Source organism: Antechinus flavipes, chromosome 4, assembly GCF_016432865.1.
Source record: "Antechinus flavipes isolate AdamAnt ecotype Samford, QLD, Australia chromosome 4, AdamAnt_v2, whole genome shotgun sequence".
Classification (NCBI taxonomy): domain Eukaryota; kingdom Metazoa; phylum Chordata; class Mammalia; order Dasyuromorphia; family Dasyuridae; genus Antechinus; species Antechinus flavipes.
In genome coordinates, this window is record NC_067401.1 from 37123627 (window position 1) to 37145725 (window position 22099).

General features: G+C 37.7%; 1 protein-coding gene and 1 pseudogene across 1 annotated transcript; one reads left to right on the forward strand and one right to left on the reverse strand.

Annotated features, from left to right (window-relative positions):
* Positions 1-13678: 13678 nt before the first annotated feature.
* Positions 13679-15730, reverse strand: LOC127561214 (protein odr-4 homolog; annotated as a pseudogene).
* On the forward strand, positions 13806-20511 carry LOC127562115 (C-C motif chemokine 4-like). The gene is made up of 4 exons (XM_051997574.1): positions 13806-13920; positions 17955-18117; positions 18191-18296; positions 20273-20511. The coding sequence occupies exons 2-4, from the start codon at positions 18039-18041 to the stop codon at positions 20358-20360; spliced, it is 273 nt and encodes a 90-aa protein (XP_051853534.1). The 5' UTR covers positions 13806-13920; positions 17955-18038; the 3' UTR covers positions 20361-20511.
* The last annotated feature ends 1588 nt before the right edge of the window (positions 20512-22099 follow it).

The window sequence follows — 22099 nt, forward strand, 5'->3', positions numbered from 1 at the left end:
GCCATCTGGTCCAGTGGCAAAATATAAATCAAGATGACTGGAGATAACCCTGTATGAAATGGAAGACCTTGCCCTTTTTAAGCTAAGGTTTTTTTTTTCCCCAAGTAAATTTATTTATTTTTAATACACATTGCTTTACAAATCATGTTGGGAGAAAAAAACCAGAGCAAAAGGGAAAAAATCACGAGAGAGCAGAAAAAAAGCAGAAAAAAAGAAATGAACACAGCATGTATTGATTCATATTCAGTCTCCTTAGTTCTTTTTCTGGATGCAGATGGCATTTTCTGTTCAAAGTCTATTGGGATTGTTTTGGATCACTGAACTACTGAGAAGAATGAGATCTTTCATGGTTGATCATTGCATATTCTTTTTTTTTAAATAACTTTTTATTGATAGACCACATGCCAGGGTAATTTTTTACAGCATTATCCCTTGCATTCACTTCTGTTCCGATTTTTCCCCTCCCTCCCTCCACCCCTTCCCGAGATGGCAAGCAGTCCTTTACATGTTGACTGGGTTGCAGTATATCCTAAATACAATATATGTGTGCAGAACCGAACAGTTTTCTTGTTGCACAGGGAGAATTGGATTCAGAAGGTAGAAATAACCCGGGAAGAAAAACAAAAATGCAAGCAGTTTATATTCATTTCCCAGTGTTCTTTCTTTGGGTGTAGCTGCTTCTGTCCATCCTTGATCAATTGAAACTGAATTAGCTCTCTTTATTGAAGAGATCCACTTCCATCAGAATACATCCTCAAACAGTATTGTTGTTGAGGTATATAATGATCTCCTGGTTCTGCTCATTTCACTCAGCATCAGTTCATGTAAGTCTCGCCAATCCTCTCTGTATTCATCCTGCTGGTCATTCCTTACAGAACAATAATATTCCATAACATTCATATACCACAATTTATTCAACCATTCTCCAATTGATGGACATCCTTTCATTTTCCAGCTTCTAGCCACTACAAACAGGGCTGCCACAAACATTTTGGCACATACAGGTCCCTTTCCTTTCTTTAGTATCTCTTTGGGGTAGATCATTGCATATTCTTGCAATTAGTGTTATTCCTGATTCTGCCTGTTTTTCTCAGCATCAGTTCATGTAAATCTTTCTAGGCTTTTCTAAAATCAGCTTTTTCATCATTTTTTATGGAATGATAATATTCTATTATCTTCAAATACCACAAATTGTTCAGCCATTCCCCAATTGCTGGGCATCTACTCATTTTCCAATTCTTTGCTACCACAAAAAGAACTGCTACAGACATTTTTGCACATGTGGGTTCTTTTCCTTCCTTTAAGATTTCCTGGGGATACAGATTCAGTAATGGCACCTCTGAATCAAAGGTTATGCACAATTTTATAGCCCTTTGGGCATAGTTCCAATTGTTCTCCAGAATGGTTGGATCATCTCACAATTCCATCAACAATCCATTAGTGTCCCAGTTTTTCCACATCCCCTCCAACATTTATCATTATCTTTTTCTGTCATTTCAGCCAATCTGAGAGGTGTGAGATGGTACCTTAGAGTTGTTTTAATTTGTATTTCTCTAATCAATAGTGATTTAGAGCATTTTTTCATATAACTAAAGATGGCTTTAATTTCATCATCTGGAATTATCTGTTCATATCCTTTGATCATTTATCAGTTGGAGAATGACTTGTATTCTTACAAATTTGACACTGTTCTTTATATATTTTAGAAATGAGACCTTTATCAGAAACACTGGCTGTAAAGATTTTTTCCCAGTTTTGTACTTCCCTTTTAATCTTGATTCTGTTGGTTTTGTTTGTGCAAAACATTTTTAATTTAATGTAATCAAAGTTAATCCATTTTGCCTTTCATAATGTTCTCTTGTTCTTCTTTGGTCATAAACTCTTTCCTTCTCCAAAGATCTTAGAGGTAAATTATTCCTTGTTCTCCTAATTTATTTATGGTATCATCCTTTATGTCCAAATCATGTACCCATTTTTACTTTAGTTTGATATGAGGTGTGAGATGTAGATCTATGCTGAATTTCTGACATGTTATTTTCCAGTTTTCCTAGCAATTTTTGTGAAATTACAGAAGCTGGATTAAGCTAAGGTTTTCAAAGGTCTGTTTGACAGTGATAAAGGCTAGGTAGCAATTGAAGCCAAGGATCTTTTCTTTCACCTAGATTTTTGGGTATATTCTAGTTATTTAATCAACAAACATCTTATCTGTTCAACATCTCAATCAAACTGTTAGTAAATATTTTTGAGTAGCTTACTCTGTATAAGATCCTAGCCTAGGAACTGAGGGAGAGACAAACAAATAAAAGATGTGGTCTATGCCCTTATAATCTTTAATAGAGAATGGGAAAATACACACATGTAGGAGAAGATACTGGAACTAATAATGTCAGGTGGGAGAAGCTACGTGTCAGTGAGTGGCACAAAAAGTAATGATTTTAGGTGTTTGCAAAAGGTGAATGAAGATGGGTAGAGAGGTCAGGGAGGACCCTTAAAACCTAGAGCTGGACAGGAAAAGATGATAAATGTTGGAAGGGATGTGGGAAAACTGGGATGCTAATACATTGATGGTATAGTTGTGAACTGATCTAACCATTCTGGAGAGCAATATGGAACTATGCCCGAAGGGCTATCAAACTGGGTATCCTTTGATCCAGCAGTATCTAAAGAGATCATTAAAAAAGAGAAATGGATCCACATGTGCTAAAATGTTTGCAGGAGCCTTTTTTGTAGTGGCAAGGAACTGGAAACTGGGTGCTCATCAGCTGGAAAATGGCTGAATAAGTTATGGCATATGAATGTGATGGAATATTATTGTTCTGTAAGAAATGACCAGATTTCAGAAAGGCCTGGAGAGACTGACATGAACCGATGCTCAGTGAAGTAAGTAGAAACAGGAGATCATTGTACATGGCAGCAACAAGAATATGCAGTGATCAATTCTGATGGATGTGGCTCTGCAACAATGAAGTGATTCCAATAGAATTGTGATGGAGAGAGCCATCTCCATCCAGAGAGAGGATTATGGGGACTGAGTGTGGAGCGCAACATGGTATTTTCCACCATTTTGTTGTTGTTTGCTTTCATTTTATTTTCTTTCTCATTTCCTTTCCTTTTTGATTTGATTTTTCTTGTGCAGCATGATAATTTTTAGAAAAATTGCTATAACTGCATACATTTAACATAAATTATGTTACTTTCTATTTAAGGGAGGGGGTGAGGTGAAGAGAGGGAAAAAAATTGGAACACAAGGTTTTGTGAGGGTGAATGTTGAAAACTATGTATGCATATGTTTTGAAAATAAAAAGATTAAAAAAAAAACCCAAAGAAACAAACAAAACCTAGAGCACGTTTTGTTATTGCCCAGCTTCCTGCAACTATGTGTACAAATAGTGGTAGTAGGGACGAGAATAGATAAACAAAATTGCAGATTATGGTCTCTGTGAGTCTAAGTTTGAGTGTGTGGTAACTTTCGAGGCTCTTGTTATCATGTTAAAGAGTGCAGAAGTCAGAAGAGATCACCTCACTAGTTATTTCCTTCATCTTCAGGTTTTGAGATCCCATATATTCTAATGCTCATCCTTTGACCCCCCTCTCTGGCTCCTGTCTCCTACAACTCTTATCTCACTAATTCTCATGTCACCTTTGACTATAATCTGCTGTAACTCCCATCTCATCAGTCCTTATTCCTTAGTCCCATTTCCTTTCCCACTTCCTTAATCATTATTTTTAATAAATTCCAACTCAGCAACCTCTTTTTCATTGATCCTTCATTTAAATCCACTTGCATGTCATGGCATTACCTCCCTGATGTCATGTTCCTTAGACAACCCCTGTGTGTGAATAGAGCTGGTCAGTTGGAAAACTGGTTCCTTCCTTCTTCCTTTCCTTCCTTCCTTCCTTCCTTTCTCCCTTTCTTCCCTCTTTTCCTCTTTTCCTTCCTTTTTCTCTTCCTTTCTCCCTCCCTCCCTTTCTCCCTTCCTTCTTTCCTTCTTCCCTTTCTTTTTCCTCCCTTCCTTCCCGCCTTCCTCCTTCTTTCCTTCCCTTTTCCCTTCCTTCCTTCTGCCCATATATGGTATAATACTCTTTACTTACAGATACTCTTAAAATTTTCTTTTTTTCTTTTAGATCTCTGAACCCTCCCAAGATATTTTGGGGTTTACAGGCTAGATTTCTTTTTTTTTCTTTTTTTTTAAATAACTGTTTATTGACAGTAGATTTCTTTTTAAGAAACATGACTTAAACCAAAACTACTCTGATTCTCATTGATTGGCCACCTGTAGGCCCCAAGCCAAGCCCCATTTGGCCATTGTTTGGGTCCTGATCAACCCATATTGGATGTAAATAGCAACCATTTCTGCTTTGGCCAGAATCCTTGAGTGTCTTCCCCTCCCCAGATTTATTTATTTATTTGTTGTTGTTGTTGTTGTTGTTTTTAAACTAATTGCAAGGGGAGATTCTTTGCCTCCATTGCTATCAAATCTTAAATCACTGAATGGGTGCAGCCTGTCAAACTGAGACTTTTTGAAGATCTTAGCTTAAAAAGACCAAGGTGAACTCCCATGTCATCCAGGGTCATTTCCAGTCCTCCTGATCTATATCAGGGCTCTGGACTCAAATGGCTCTGGAGGGGAAAGTGAAGCACGAGACCTTGCACAACCCTCCCTCATTCACTTGCATGTCACAGCATCACTTCCCTGATGTCATGGTTCTCTTTGAGAAGGAAAAACAAAAAACAAGGAACAGCTACTTATTCAATGCTGCTTCTATGTCTATCCCCATTACACAATCTCTTTTTCCAAATTAGGAGCCAACTACAGTGATGTTAAGAAAACAAACCCATACCCAGAGAAAATGAAACTGAATTCTATCCAGTTTCCTAGACTGGGATCCCAAAAGGGGATTTCCCCAATAATCCTATGGTTTGTAAGCTTCTCTTGCTGGAAAGTTCCCCAGGGTCAAGACCTGTGATTCACATTTATCTAAAGGATATTCTTTTCAAGAACACCTGATCCATATTTTCTTTAGCTAATTACTATTTCTTAAATGCCCAAAGCAGAGAAAGCTTCCCTATTTCTTTCCTGCAGATAAACCTGTGTCCACTTTCTGACTGAAGGATACTAAACAAAGCTGTTTCTTCTCAGTTCTGCTCAATCTCCCAATCTGTGAAATGGGGAAATGCTTCTCAGCTTCTCCTCTACTCCATAGTTTTTTGCATACTAATGATCTGTGAAGGTACTAATGAACTGTGAAGGAAGTTGTTGTTTAGTTTTGTCCAATTCTTAGTGATTCACAGCCCCCTCTGTGTGGGGGTTTTCTTTGTCAAAAATTTTGGGGCGGTTTGCCATTTCCTTTTCCAGTGCATTAAAACAAAGAACATTAAATGGCTTGTCCATGTCACAGAACTAGTAAGTGTCTGAGGCTGCATATGAACTTAGATCTTCCTAACTCCACACTCAGTGTTCTATCCATTGAACCACCTAACTGCTGTCAATGTCTTTTTATTTTTACTCATCAGTATCATCACCTTAGGGAATATAGTGAAGGACCAGAAATTTATAGGACTTTTTTTCCCCCCTGAGACAATTGGGATTAGGTGACTTATCCAGAATCACACAGCCAAAAAGTGTTAAGTTTCTGAGACCAGATTTGAACTCAGGTCCTCCTGACTTCAGGGCTGGGACTCTATCCACTATACCAACTAGCTGCCCTAAAAAACTTTTTAATTGTCACAAGCAGTTAGTTGCTAGGTTTCCTGGTTTTAGTTCAGTGTTTTTTGGTCCAGGACATCCTGCTTCTACCTTTTTCTATCCTACTGTGTTTTAATCTAAAACATTCATGTGCATTTCTCTGTAATTAACTTCGGTGGTAATGATAATTTGTTCCACTCTACATCTGAGTAGGAAGGGGGGCAAACGCCTTGCTCCTCTCTTCCCTCTCTCTGGCTTCTCACCTTCACCACATGGTGCAGATATTTGCTTTTTGCAGCCACCGAGACCGTGGGTTGCATGCTTGATGACCAGATATGTCTGTGCAAGTCACCTTTTGTTCCTGACATGGTCCACCACAAGGAGGATGTAGGGTAGGGATGATGCATCATGTGAGCCCAGATGGTTTGGTTATAGACTTCTATAGAAAGCTGAACTTTCTGCTTTAGGTTGTTTTTAAGCATAGCCTAGTAGCAAATTTTGAAGTTTGATTTTGGTTCCTTTCTGTATTCCCTTTCAATCTCCTCATACTTCTCCAGCCCAACCTACATTAGAAAGATTCTAGTTTAGTCTAATTGTCTTCATAATGCCTTCTCACTTTCTAAGCTACCAAAACAATCTCTTCCTTTCATAACCTGTGTCTTTTCATCTCTTTTGAATTTGTATTTACTTTTGGGCCTGGGGAAATAATGATTCAAGATGAAAGCACATCTGGGAACTTTGTACTATGTCCCCTTACTAGAATGTTCAGAAAGTACCCAGTTGCCAAGAAGCATCATGGGACATGGAAACGAAACAAAATCTAAATGTGGTACCCACAAGGAGCTATTTCTGTTTCCTTCTAGTCCCCAGAGATTTGAACCTCCTGGTAGTCATGGATACACAGGCGCTATTGTGATTAGACTGACTTTGGGATGAAGAACACCCATGAGTGTAAGAGGAGGTTTTGGGAGATGGTTGTAGATAAGGAGTTCTGAGTAGAAGCATTTACCTTTTTTTTCCTTTCATTTTCTATATGTTCAATAAATAATATGTGGCCACACTAAATGGATGGACTTGTGTCTTGTGAAATTTCTTTTTCTTTCTTTGTTTTTTTCTTGTTATGCTTCTGGGGTTAAGTGACTTACCTAAGGTCAACCATCTAGAAAGTGTTAAATGTCTGGGGCCAGTTTTGAACTCAGGTACTCCTGACTCCAAGGCTGATATTCTATCCATGGCAACACCTAGCTACCCCTGTCTAGTGAATTTTCCAGGTTCCAGGTTTAGCATGAGGCACCTGGCACATAAGTAGGCACTTAATAAGAGCTAGTTCACTGAGTCAGGAGATTCTTCTTTGAGAGAGGAGACATCAGATTTGGGAAGGGGTTCTATAATGATAAATTGTAGTATTATTAATATTTTGCTATTTTAAAAATCAGTATTGCAGGTTATTCCATAGCCAAATTCCAAATTTGGACATCTTGGGTTTTAAACTGCTAATCACTTACTTATTATTATTTTTTTAATATTTAATTTTAATTTTTAAAAAAATAACAAAAGATCCACTTTCTCTTATTTCTATCTCCTCCACATTTTTTTTTCCTTAGGGGAAATTTTATCTTTTTTTATGTAGCTTTTTATTTACAAGTTATATGCATGGGTAATTTTACAGCATTGACAATTGCCAAAGCTTTTGTTCCAATTTTTCCCCTCCTTCCCTCCCCCCTCTCCCCCAGATGGCAGGTTGACCAATACATGTTAAATATGTTAAAGTATAAATTAAATACAATGTAAGTATACATACCCAAACAGTTATTTTGCTGTACAAAAAGAGTCAGACTTTGAAATAGTGTACAATTAGCCTGTGAAGGAAACCCAAAATGCAGGCGGACAAAAATAGAGGGATTGGGAATTCTATGTAGTGGTTCATAGTCATCTCCTAGGGTTCTTTTGCTGGGTGTAGCTGGTTCAACTCACTACTGCTCCATTGGAGCTGATTTGGTTCATCTCATTGTTGAAGAGGGCCACGTCCATCAGAATTGATCATCATATAGTATTGTTGTTGAAGTATATAATAATCACTTACTTATGATCATTGGATTAATTAGTAGAATGAGACGCTGCTTTTCTATGGACTTACAGATCTTTCATAAAAGATACACAAAATGTCCCACTCATTTCCTATGGCTTTTCATTATCCATTCTGGCTTTCTAATTGTTCTTATACATGGTATTCCATCTCCTCCCTTCATGCCTTTGTCCAGGCTATTCCTCCATACCTGGAATGTCCTTCCTTCTCTTCTTAGCCTTTTAGAATGCTAAACTTCCTTGAAATAATAGCTTGGGTCTCATCTCAATTCCTAGGCCCATCCTGATCCATCTCCCAATCGCTAAAATTCTCAACTCTTTGAATTCCTTTGTATAATGTATATGTTTGCAATTTTTGTGTCTATGTACCTGTTATATTCCTTTAATAGATCTTAAACTCCTTAAAGACTATTTAATTTTGTCTTTGTATCTACAGTGTTGGATTCACAAGTCCGTGTTTAATAAATGTTTTTTGGATTGAATTCTCTTTGTTCCTTTCTCTATTTCTTGTTTCTCATTCTTTCAGGAGGACTGATATCACTAATGTAGTTGGAAGGAAACAATTGGACAGAGAGCCAGATCAAAGCTAACTATTGTTTTTACTATACAGTCTTAATAGATCCTTTTGCTAAGGACTAATTGTTTCTACTGGTTGAGTGGTAATGGGAAATTTTACTAATGGGGGCTTATGAGCTACAGTTTTAGGACTATCCACCCACAGGTTACCCTAAAACCTGAGTTAACCTCTGCCCTTTGGTAACCCAACCTTTAAATTCAAAGCAAAAATTAGGGGGAATAACCCAGAAGGGTTGTTACATATTTTCTGCATACAAATTTTTGAAACTTTAAGCAAGTCATTTGAATTCTCTGAGTCTAAGTTTCCTTATCAAAAAACAGAAACAATAATATGTTCACTACTATCTCACAGGGATATTTATGGAAAATACTCTATAAACCTTAAAGCACAATATAATTGTGCTTTGATAGGTCAACTAAGCTCTTCTTCCTTCTCCTTCTCCATCTTCTTGATCTTTTGCTATCTTCTCTCTCCTCTTTTTTTTCTCTCTTTTCTTTTCCATCTCTCCCTCTCTGTTTTTGTCTCTGTATCTCTTTCATCTCTGTCTCATCTCTCTTTTCCTCTATCTCATCTGTCTTTCTCTCTCTCTGTCTCACTTTTTCTCATCTCTGCTTCTCCCTCTCCATCCTTCATCCCTTCCTCCCTCCTTCTCTCTCTCTCTCTGTCTGTCTCTGTCTCTCTGTCTGTCTCTCAACATCCTTCCCTTATCGGGGCAAACTCTTATCCTTGTTCTTTCCTATAGACAACAGAAGTTGGTCCCAGCTGTGACCATTCCAGATGAGTTATATTTAGATTTATTAGCTTCCCTTTTCCCTCCTCCAAACAGAACTCTTGAAAAGTCCTTTGTCTTCTTTGTTGTGGGCGTAATGACAGAAACCTAATGTAGTTACTGTTACCCCAAGAAGAGGTGGAGAAGGTTATGGATGGCCAGCCTGTGATGGGATGATGAAATGACTCTGCTGGGTGGAGGGAAACTTGAGGAGAGTGGGAGGTTTCCCTTTAGATATCTCTATTATATCTAAGAGTAGGGAGGAAATCAATTACTTTCAGCAAGTATTGAATCTATAGGTCAGAAACCTGGGTGCAGATATATTTTAAAAAAGTTTTGTTTGCTTTTAAGATCCAAAACCTTTGGGTTTCCTCTCTCCTTCTGTAGCATCCTTCTATACTAGGTATCTTTCTACTCAATGCCCTATACCCCTGACCATTCTACTTTCCCCTGTAATCCTCTGTTTGGATTTCTTTTCTTTCCTTTCCCACAAACCCAGGGGAATCATCCTGATTGGAATATTCTCTCCTGCCCAATTCTCTCTACTTTCTCATATGCTATCTCATATGTCTGCTATATTAGTTTCTCATACTGGTATAAAGAGGAACAAGATCTCCCTTCTCCTCAACTCAGGAGCCCAAGGATCTAGAATTTAAAATGGGTGAAGTTTGACCATTCATTCAAAAGTGGAACTAGGTGTCTTATGGAATTGCAAACTTGACATAGCAGAGAAAATAGCCTAAAGTCATTCTAGGGTACATTAAAGAGACAATGTGCAGATCTTAAAACCTTCCAATATACTCGGCTATACTCAACATCTAGGATACTGTATTTGTAAACAGCATATTTTAAGGAGAGTATTGGTAAACTAGAGGGTATCTGGAGAAGGATAGATCTCTCAGAAAACTGGGGATTTTCATATGGTTAAAAAATGAGATAGAGGAAAAGAGAGATGAGACAGACAGAGATGAAAGAGATACAGAGACAAAAATAGAGAGGGAGAGATGGAAAAGAAAAGAGAGAAAAAAAAGAGGAAAGAGAAGATACCAAAAGATGTATCCTGCAATTGCAGCTACACCCAAAGAAAGAACACTGGAAAATGAAGTAAACTGCTTGCATTTTTGTTTTTCTTCCCAGGTTATTTATACCTTCTGAATCCAATTCTTCCTGTGCAACAAGAGAACTGTTCGGTTCTGCACACATATATTGTATCTAGGATATACTGTAATCTATTTAACATGTATAGGACTGTTTGCCATCTGAGGGAGGGAGTGGAGGGAGAGAGGGGGAAAATCGGAATAGAAGTGAGTGCAAGGGATAATGTTGTAAAAAATTACCCTGGCATGGGTTCTGTCAATAAAAAATTATTTAAAAATAAAAATAAAGGCCCACAAACAAAACAAAGCAAAACAAAACAAAAAAAAAGAAAATTAATTCCTTGGAATTACATGTAGACTATTACATGTAGTTTTTAAATAACTTTTTATTGATAGTACATATGCACGGGTAATAATATTCCATAACATTCATAAACCACAATTTACCCAATCATTCTCCAATTGATGGGCATCCATTCATTTCCCAGTTTCTAGCCACTACAAACAGGGCTGCCACAAACATTTTGATACATACAGGTCCCTTTCCCTTCTTTAGTATCTCTTTGGGATATAAGCCCAGTAGTAGTACTGCTGGATCAAAGTTTTTGTCAAATAAGGAATTCTTATCCCCAAAGTTGGGATCTTTGGGTTTGTCAAACACTAGATTGCTATAGTTATTGACTATTTTGTCCTGTGACCCTAACCTATTCCACCGATCAACTAATCTATTTCTTAGTCAATACCAAATGGTTTTGGTGACCGCTGCTTTATAATATAGTTTTAGATCAGGTACAGCTAGGCCATCTTTATTTGATTTTTTTCATGAATTCCCTTGAGATTCTTGACCTTTTGTTCTTCCATATGAATTTTGTTGTTATTTTTTCTAGGTCATTAAAATAGTTTCTTGGAAATCTGATTGGTATAGCACTCAATAAATAGATTAGTTTAGGGAGTATTGTCATCTTTTATTATATTCGCTCAGCCTATCCAAGAGCATTTAATATTTTTCCAATTATTTAAATCTGACTTTATTTGTGTGGAAAATGTTTTGAAATTTTGCTTATATAATTCCTGACTTTCCTTTGGTAGAAAGATTCCCAAATATTTTATGTTATCAACAGTTATTTTGAATGGAATTTTTCTTCGTATCTCTTGCTGTTGGATTTTGTTGGTGATGTATAAAAATGCTGAGGATTTATGTGGATTTATTTTGTATCCTGCAACTTTCCTAAAGTTGTGAATTATTTCTAATAGCTTTTTAGTAAAATCTCTGGGGTTCTCTAAGTATACCATCATATCATCTGCAAAGAGTGATACTTTGTTCTCCTCATTGCCTACTCTAATTCCTTTAATCTCTTTCTTGACTCTTATTGCCGAGGCTAGAGTTTCTAATACAATATTGAATAATAATGATGGTAGTGGGCAACCTTGTTTCACTCCTGATCTTACTGGGAATAGTTCCAGTTTATCACCATTACATATGATGCTTACTGATGGTTTTAAATATATGCTCCTGACTATTTTAAGGAAAAGTCCATTTATTCCTATACTCTCAAGTGTTTTTTATTAAGAATGGATGATTGATTTTTTAGAATAGCTTTTTATTCCAAATACATGCAAAGATAGTTTTCAACATTCACTTTTGCAAAACCTTATGTTCCAAATTTTTCTCCTTCTTTTCCCCCCAGCCTCCAGACAGCAAACAATCCAATATAGGTTAAACACGTGCAATTCCAAACATATTTCCATATTTGTCATGCTGCACAAGAAAAATCAGAAGCAAAAGAAAAAACACGAGGAAAAAGCCAAGCAAAACAAACAACAATAATAACAAAATGATGAAAATGCTATGCTTTGATCCACATTCAGTCTCCATAGTTTTCTCTTGAGATACAGATGGTTCTTTCCATCCCAAGTCTATAGAAATTGCCTTGAATGGTTGATTTATTTTCAAAAGCTTGAAAAGAAATATCATGGTTTTAAAATTCCACAAAGAAATAACAGGGATATATAAAATATTTAATAGTCTGTTTACAAAAATACATATGGGAATTATCTGAATATAACTACAAAATACTCATTATGATGTAAACTGTGTCCCCCTGATCTTTGGGGGGTGTAGACCTGGGTTAGAGAAACCCTAAAATTTCAACCCTTCCTGGTCTCTGGGAGGGGTCCCACCCTCCTGTTCCTAGGGGAAACTCCCTACACCTACGATTCAATTGGAGATCTTGTCTTGGGGCAAAATCACCACACTTTATTAAATTGAAAATTAGTCCCTCAAATTTATCTGGAGATTGCTTCTTAGCCCAATATAATCAGAGGCTGTACCCCAAACCTTTGCTAAAAATCTTAACAGGATTTGGCCCTCTAGGAAGCTGTTTCTTCTCAGTGTAAACCCATCTTTGTTAATTCTTTTTGGAAGAACCTGGTGAGAAGTTATTTCTTAATGTAATAAATCCATTTTTGCCACAAACGTCACATTCGCATTTGTGATTTCTTTCACAAGAACCTGCAACATCAGCCAGGGGATCTCTCCCCCTCATTTCTCACACCTCAACAATTACAGAGATAAAGACATCTGAATAATTGGAGAGACAGTAACTGTTTCATTGTTGGACTATATCAGTAATGATGGATGTGCTAAGTTAATTTACATATTTAATATCATACCAATCAAATTACCAAAGAGCTATTTTGTAGATATAATAAATTATAGCAACATTTACCCAAAGAACAAAAAATCAAGACTCTCAAAAGAAAATTAGGAAAAAAAACAGAGAAAAGAGGCCACAGCAGCACCAGATCTCAAATTGTACTTCAAAGTAGTGATCATTAAAATTTTTGGTATTTGTTTAAAAAAATAGAAAAGTTGATTAGTAGAACAGATTAGGAACATGGGATCCAGAAGTAAATGAGCATAGAAACACAATATTTGATTAACTCAAATATCCAAACTGATAAGTACTGGCTATTTGACAAATACTACTGGGATTCTCAGAAGAAGAGATGCAAGTTATCAATGATCAACGTGGGAGAACTATGCATATTTGTTATGATGGTTTTCTTTATCTTTTTTTATGATTATGGGGGAGGGGAATAATAAATGTTTGTAAAAACAAATGAGCAAACATTAAAAGAACAACTACAACAAAAACCTTACAAGCATTACAAATTCTCTAAATCACTAATAATAAGAGAAATGCACACAATTATGAAAAGGGAAGTTAAAAGATGAAAATAAAGTTAGTGGTTTATTGTATTCTGTGAGGTTCCTTTCTTCTTGATAAGATAATTTGTAATGGCACATTTAATTGTTATTTCTAATAGTTTTGTCCTGAATCAATCACATTTCCACAACAGACTCCCTTTAGGACTTGCTTTCCTTCCATAGTTGGCTGAGCCGGAGAACAGTCTGTGATTTTAGAAAAGAAATTCTCCAAGGCCTTCACGCTGGTTCTCATCAGGGAGGAGAGGGATCTGCCAATAAGCTAATTGAGCGTCCTGATCTTGCCCCAAGCATCTGGCAGCTTTTCAAGTTAGAGCTCTTGGTAGCTGTGGCAGGATCTAAAAATCGTGGAGTTACAAGATTTACAGAAGTGGGAGGGCCATTGGTAATCACATATACCCCGGCAGAAACTTCAACATTCACTTCACTTTGCTTTTTTGGAAAGAGTGCCGACTTCCAGTTGTTTCTCAAACAAGGTCTGGTCAGTGGTCCCAACCATCTTGGGAAGTAAAAGATGGAGGTTTGGGTACTTTGTGTTGTGGGCAAGGGGCTATCAATGGATTTGCTCTAGATAATACTTTCTCCATCTAGAGGGATTTCAGGGAGAAGCAGGAGAGCAAAGGAAAATGGTATGGGCTTTGGGAAGAAAAGAGAACTTTTCTTGGGAAGTAACACAGTGATAAAGAGTAAGGCATGCTGGAAGAAGAATAAAGCTTATAGTTGGAGGAGCTGGGCTCAAAGAACAGCTACTATTCTCTGACTGTAGCATGTTGGGTAAATCACTTCCTCCCCTATTATTCACAGGGTCAAATTAGATTTTCTGGTTTCTTCCAATTTTAAATGCTGGGATTTTTTTTTTTTTGGCTATTCTTGGTTGTTTTTTTTTTAAATTATTCTTTATGGTTAATAATTATACATGTTTAGCTGGATAAGTCATTTTATTTTTAGACACTTCTTTCACCTACAGTACTGGCATGCTTACAAGACAGCTAGAGACTAGTCATTTATTTGAATAGAATTGGCCATTATTCTTTAAGTTCCTAAATCTTGCTTGTATCTTCAGGATCAGCCCTTCATCCCTAGTTATTGTTCCCAAACAAATAGGAAGCTCCTTGTGTCTAAAAATAAGACTTTAGTCTAAAAAAGGCTAATGTCTCTCAGTGCATCTAGGGCCATCTTCAGTCATCTTGATCTAGATCTTGCCAGTGGATCCAGATAGCTCCAGAGGAGAGAATGAGGCTGCTCACTTTGCACAGCCCGGAGGCACTTAAATCCAATTTATTTTCATGTTATGGCATCACTTCCCTGATGTCATGATCCTCATTGAGAATGAAAGACAAACAACAATAAGAAATCACTGAATTAATGAAAGGAAAAGCCTGCAGCAAGAAGTGCCACTGAAACTACTCTCATCACATCTATGCTTTGCTGAATTTTCAGTGCCATGTTGGTTTTATCCAGATACTTTGGTTGATTATATATATTGTCTGATATATCTTCCTTTTTCATAGATGACTTTATACAGACTGTTGAATTGCTCTGCAATTTCTAAATCAACTCTCATGTGCTGATTCAACAATTCCATAAAATGTTCCTCAATTTCCACAGTCAACTAATCTCCAAATTTATAATCAAACAGTTGTAATGTGGATCTAGGAATGGGAATGAATATTTGGTGAACAACCTGGTGTTTCATTCATAAGAAGATCTTCAAATATTATTCATAGTGATCAAGCACTGTATTTAATATATCTCTCTTTAAAGACTGCACAACATCTTTAATCTTGGGTTTGTTGCTATGAATATAAGTTCTACATGTGCTTGCAATTTACAGAACCACTGCAGACCTGGATTGTAGCTGTAGATCTGTGATCTGAATTGATAAACAAATGCTTTAGAATTCTGATATCAAAAGTTTGACCAGTAGTTTGAGTATTTCTTCTAGAAGACTTTTCCTGTCTTTCTAGGAATTCCCAATCTTCCTCTTTAATTTGTCCATTGGTCAAAGACAAACCATCTTCGATTTGCTTGGCTCAATTTGCTTTTGTATTTTTCTCCAGGAGCTAGTTGACAGTTATGTTGAAAGTGGAACATGAGTATTAATATGAATTGTGCGATCTATAGCGTAGATAAAGTAAATAGGCTATTTTGATATTTCCAGTCTGCAGGTTTTGGGTAATGGAGGTCATAAATGCAACACCTTTTTTTTTTTTTTTTTTGGTAGATGAATAGACATGCAGTAGAAGATCTTATGATCTGTGGCTTCTTTTGCTCTGACCTCTTCTTTCAATCTACCTGATCCCTGTTAAAAGGGACACTGAATTTTCAGAATTATGCTATTAAAAAATTGAAGGAAAGGTGAAATTTCACTTACAGGTTCACATCCATGTTTATATCCTGCCCTTTCCCACCAAAAAATCTTGGCAATGATCTGTGGAGCCTGGAATAGGAATCCTTACTCTAAAGTTTTTCTTTCTTAAACATTTCTAAATAGAAAAACCTTGAAAGTTTATCAGTTCTAGTCTTTAAGAAAAAAAAATTTAGAAATGTTTTATGGAAAATGTTACTATGGTGTCATGGAAAAGACAGAGGACTGTCAGAGGACTTGAGTTTAAATGGTATTATCTGTGTGATTTTAGGGAAGTCGCTCTGAGATCCATTTGAGAAAATGAGAGAATGGCAACAGATGGTCTTTTCAAAAGTTTTAAATCTATCAGATGAAATATGTTGTCACACTGATAAAATGAAAGGGTTGGTCTTCATGTTTTCTAAGATAAACTTTTCAGGATTTATTCTGATGGTCATGTGTAAGAGGGTGCACATGGATATGGAAAACATGTGTGGCTAGCCTCATGTGGAGAGGCAACTTATTATCTTGCTCTGTATAACTGCTAGTGTCTTCTGGAGATCTCATGTTGCTACCACTAGACACACTCCCCACTGGGTGTAATGCTTTTGCTCAGCATATCTCCCCACAGGACTCCACCAGGGTCTCCATTAGTATTGTAGCGACAACCACTACATGATGTCCATTGGTGTGTTTCTTTTCTGGTCTCATAGTGTCTCCATTTGGCATATTGCTTTGCTAGTCCCTGCTAAGCTCCATGAGATGTTGTGTATTTTGTAGCTTCCAGACATGTCATCACTCCTGGACGCTGCTCTCTGCTACCATTTGTTGGAATTACTACTTCAGATGTCCTCATCTTTGCCATCTTTGCTTCAGTTTGTCAGCATGTAGTGACTGGGATCTCTTCTGGAAAAGGCTGGCTAACAGCTCCTTAGTTGCACACTCAGCCCCCAGGATGACTTCTGTATAGGTGGAAACAAAACCCTCAGTTATATTTGACAAAATGATCTAACTTAGGGTTTCATATTCCCAGGACAAATGATAAGCTAAAAAGAAAGTAGCTATTTTTTTTTTGCCAGAATATCCCCCACTTTTCTTTATTAAATGAATCTGTTAGGAGCAAAAGGTGATAGTTTAGTCCTGTATTTTGGCTGGTAGAAAACTGTTTCTGTACAAGACCACTCAAAGGTAGAAGATGGATATTGGGTGTTAGAGATTATTTCCACATAGAAAAAGAAATTCAAATGATGCAAAGGACTTGAAGAAATCCGTAAACAGGTAGAAAACCACAAAATTCCCTCAAAAGACTCATAGAAACAGAGTGATTTGTGGGAGAGTGTGTATTGAGTTTATGGAAGGAATGTTCTATTGAGAAAGTCCTTGATGTCCCATTTCATTAAGTAAGAAGTAGTGTTGGTGCCAGGAGGGCCTCTCTCTTATGTGGAAGCCAGGTGGGAGGGACAGTAACTTATTAACCTCATGACAAGTTTGGAAACAACCTGGGGTTGTCTGAGTAAGATCTGGTACTAACTTTTCTGTATTTACTGCTCTGCCTGGTCTCAACTTCGTAGAGAAAGATGGCCCTCCCAGGAAGAACTCATCCCTTCTAAACTCTCCCCCATCCTGTTAACCCCAGTCCATCAATGACATGACCTTTCTCAGCCTTCTCTCCTCTCTGATTGGAGGGCTAGAGGCAGGAGTACCAAATTCCTCCCCATCCTTCCTTAAGAGGACAGAAACTGGATTATGAGACTCTCACTCACCTTTGCATTTGTTGTCCTGCCTGGTTTCAAATCCATGAGATAATTCCTTTTCTGGTGTATCACCTCCCTTCCCACTCCAATCTTCTGCTTCATTATGCATGTTGTTTCCCTCTTTAGAGTGTAAGCTCCTTGAGTCCAGGGACTGTTTTTCTTTCTTTTTATTACTGTATTTCCAGTTCTTGATAGAATGCCTGGCACACAGTAGGCACATATTTATTCTATTAGATTATTGTATTGGATTGTGGCAATGGCCTGGAAGGCTCTGTTCCTCTCTGTTTCCTACTTTGTCTCTAACTCAAGCCTTAATTACCTTATTTTCAAAGCACAGTGACCTGCTTAAATAAGGAATCCAATTTCTATGAATATTGATTTTTGTTCCCTTCTCTTGAAATCCCCAAAGAGCTCACCCAGAGCAAAGTCCTGGTCACTAAGGAATCAAAGTCAAAGTCAAGGTTAAGCTGAACTCTCCTCCACTCTCCTCATCATGACCATGAAAGTCTTTGGGACTGTCTTCTCCATCCTCCTCCTTGCTGATCTCTGCTTGATAGTTTCAGTCCAACAAGGTAAGTTCATTTTCTTTTTCCAGTTGTTCAAAGGCCCCTTTCCTGGGTCCTCATTCAGCTTCTTCCTTCACAGCTGACGTCACCCCTTGCTGTAACAACTTCGTCAACCATCGCATCCCACAATCTCTGGTGATTGGTTATGCTTGGACCAGCTCCCTGTGCCCCAAGCCTGGAGTCCTGTGAGTATTTCATGTGCTGAGGTTCTTTGAAATGATAAGAGGAGATGGGCTGATCTGGTTGATCTCTCCACTTCAAGGCTTTTCCACGGACAGCATGGACATGGAGATCAGTCCTTGACAAAGGCTGAGAATCTCCAAGGAATCCAGTGGGGAAGATTTAGGCTTGCATTTCTTGATTCTATCCCATGGGACAAGGCACAATAGGTAGAAATTTCAGAAAGGGATCAATGTAAGGGAAAAAAAAAACCACAATTCTCTTACGATTATGGCTCTAGAGTTGAGAGGAACCTTAGAGACCAGGAAGTTCAACACCTGATTTAATAGATAAGAAAACGGAAACCTAGAAGATTAGAGACCTTGTCAGAGACACACAGGTGATAACCATTAGAAGTGGGTGGTGAGTCCTATCTTACTCACTGCTTTGACCTCTGTACTACCTCTGTACATCTTAAATTTGAAAAGTGGTTTCTCCTTCACTAGACATCATCAGCCAGAGGTCATCTAACCATTTGGGTTGAGTTGTCATAAACAGGAATATGGTTTCTGTATAAGCCAGACTAAATGGCTTCTGAAGTCCCTTTCCTCTCTGATATTCTGGAATTCAGGTAGTTTCCAGCTTCCTACTTTACTGACAGGGAGAAATTGACTCTAGGAAGGCATTGTGATAGACTGGAAATAGAATTGAATTATGAGTCAAAAGTAGTTGTTGTTTATTAATTTTCCAACTCTTCATGACTCCATTTGGGGTTTTCTTGGCAGAAATATTGGAATATTGGAATGCTTTGCCATTTCCTTCTCCAGTCCATTTGATAGATAAGGAAACTGAGGCAAACCAGGTTAAGTGACTCGCCTAGGGTCACACAACTAGTGAGTGTCTGAGGCTGAATTTGAACTCAGTTCTTTGAAATGCCAGACTTGTCATTCTGTCCACTAGCTGCCTGGAAGTCAAAAGACTGGGTTTAAATCCCTGATTTGTCCATAGAAGTCACAAAGGTAATAAGTGGCATCTCCTTTCACTTTCTTTGGGTCTCTTAGATTTGATGGCTTTCTGTGGTCCCTTCAATACATCTATAATCCTAGGATGGGATGCTCTCTGACCTTCCAATTCTAAATTGATGATGCTCTAATCATGTTATAAATAATTATAATTATATAACATATTATTATAATTATAAATATTTGATATAGCTTTATAAGTGTTTATGATGCATTGTTACACTGTAATATACAATGATATAATAAACAATATGCACTGATTATTCACATACACAATTATTCACAGGTCACAGGTTACCTGATCTTTAGGAAAGATCCATCTTTCATTTTTCAAAAGCCTTGAGATTTTTCTGGAGTGGGAAGAATTGGGGCTTCCCTGAAAATTCTTGTCCTAATAGAAAAAAACCAGGCACATTCCCCAACCATTGGAGAATCCCCACAAACCTCAGAGTGTGGCTGCATGAGAGGGATGGAGACAGGATTGAAAGATAGGGAGGACCTTGGAAATTATTCATTTTATTAAGAAGGAAACTAAGGCCTTGAGAGTTGAGGAGGGTTTTTTCTATGGTCCCACAAGGAGAAAGTAGCAGGGATGGACTTTCGATTCTAGAGTTGGGGCTCTTTGCAGGACACCGCAATGCCCTTGTGTGTAGTTGCGTTAGGAAGATTACATGGTGGCAGAAGCTAGTTTAGAAAAGGCTTTGAGACCTCCCAGCAGACCAAGATGATCTCATTGGGAATTTCCTTCCTGCCATAGACCTGATGTCCATTACATGATGTTCTGGGTAGGAGCTGTTCCCATTGAAGGATGGGAGAGATGCCTTGGGGAGGATACCAAGGAGATGCTGCAGAGAGAGGGACTCCTAGACCTGGGGAGATGAGGGCAAAAGTCAGGATGCAGAGAGGGAAAAATGAGAAAAGAAGGGTATTTAATTTTAGCTGCTTCTCTGAATAGACTCCATCTGCTTATCAATCCTCAGGTTGGAAACCAAACAGGGAGTGAAAGTCTGTGCCAATCCATCTGTCAACTGGGTCCAGAGGTACATGAAGAACTTGGGCCTCGGCTAAGCTAGGGCCATGGAAGATCAGCTGGAGCACTGCCCTTTCGCTAGTGCTATCCGCAGCCTCAAACCTGTTATTCCCACCCCAGAAAAATGGATGGAAACAGGTCAATCTTCTGCCACTGTCTGGGGGAGAATAAAAACCTTTGAAAGCAAAACTTTTGTTTTTTTTCCTGGGGATATGGGTTGAATGGATTTTATTTCTCTTACCTACTTTCCTGAACTGATCCATATCAGAGACTCTTCTCATCAGTCACATAGATGAAAGGAGACTGGGATAGCCACGGGGCTCAGGTTTATGATGAGAAGGAACTGACGTTTTCCTTCCACCCCCAGATTTCAGGATTCCTGTCTTTCTACTTTCTGTTTTTCTCCAGACCTGTTTTTGTTTTTCAATGACTAACATTTCCCAACGCCCACTTCTCTTCCCAGTCACTCAGGTTTATAACCTCAGTTTATATTCTATTCCTATTTGAATCTGTTTCGAATCTCTTTTCTACCTTCAAAATATCTCTCTCCTCTAGGTCCTCCTTTATCTATTGACATGGCTTCCTCACTGGGACTGGCCTTCATCTATCATCTTTTATGTAGAGTATTCTCCTGGTTGATCTCTCCACTTCAAGGCTTTTCCCACTAATTCATCCTTTACTTTCTGTCAAAGTGATTGCCCCAAAACACATCTGATGCCATGTGATCTTCCTTCCCTCTATCCAAGGAACCCCCTTGGCTCCCTATTACTTCAAATATCATTTGATCCTTTTTTTTTTTTTTTTTTTTTTTTTGCTGAGGCAATTGGGGCTAAGTGAGTTGCCCAGGGTCACACAGCTAGGACATGTTAAATATCTGAGGTCAGATTTGAACTCAGGTCCTCCTGACTTCAGGACTGGTGCTCTATCCACATTTTATCATTCTTTATCATTCAAAGCTCATCATTACTAAGCTCTTTTCAATCTTCCTAGCCTTCTCATGCTTTTTACTCCTCTGTATTTTTCAATATCCAGAGACACTAGAATTCTTGCTGTTCTTCATACATGATGCTCTGTACTCAGTATCTTTTTTTTTTCAGCCTCTTCCCCATTCTTGGAATCCTCTCCCTCTTTAACCATCCCTCTTAACTGGATTTCATTCAAGCCACCAATTCCATCTGCTAAAGAGACCTTTTCTGTTCTCTACTCCGACTTGTGCTTTCTCTCTGGGCTGACATCCCATTTATCTTGTAGATAACTTGTATGCACATAGTAGTTTACATGATGTCTCCCCCATTACAAGATGAGCTTCTTGAGCTCAGGGCTCATGTTTTTTGTCTTTCTTTGTATCCAAAATGCTTAGTACAGTACCTAGCACATAGTAGGTTCTTAATAAATGCTTCTTGATGGATTCATTATTTGTATCTTCACTGCTACAGTGCTTGGCACATAGTAGGTGCTTAATAAAATACTTTTTGATGGATTGATTATTTGCATCCCAATGCTTAGCACAGCATCTGGTATATAGTAAATACTTAGTAAATGCTTTTTGATTTAATATTTTATTTTTCTTCAATTATTTGTAAAAACAAATTTTCAGCATTTATTCTTTTACATTTTTTGTGTTCCAAATTCTTCTCCTCCCTTCTTCCTTCTCCACCATTCTGATATAGGTTATACATATGCAGTAATGCAAAACCCATTTCTCTGTTAGTCATGTTGTGAAGGAAAACAAACAAAAAAAGCCCAATAAAAATTTTAAAAAAATGTATGCCTCAAT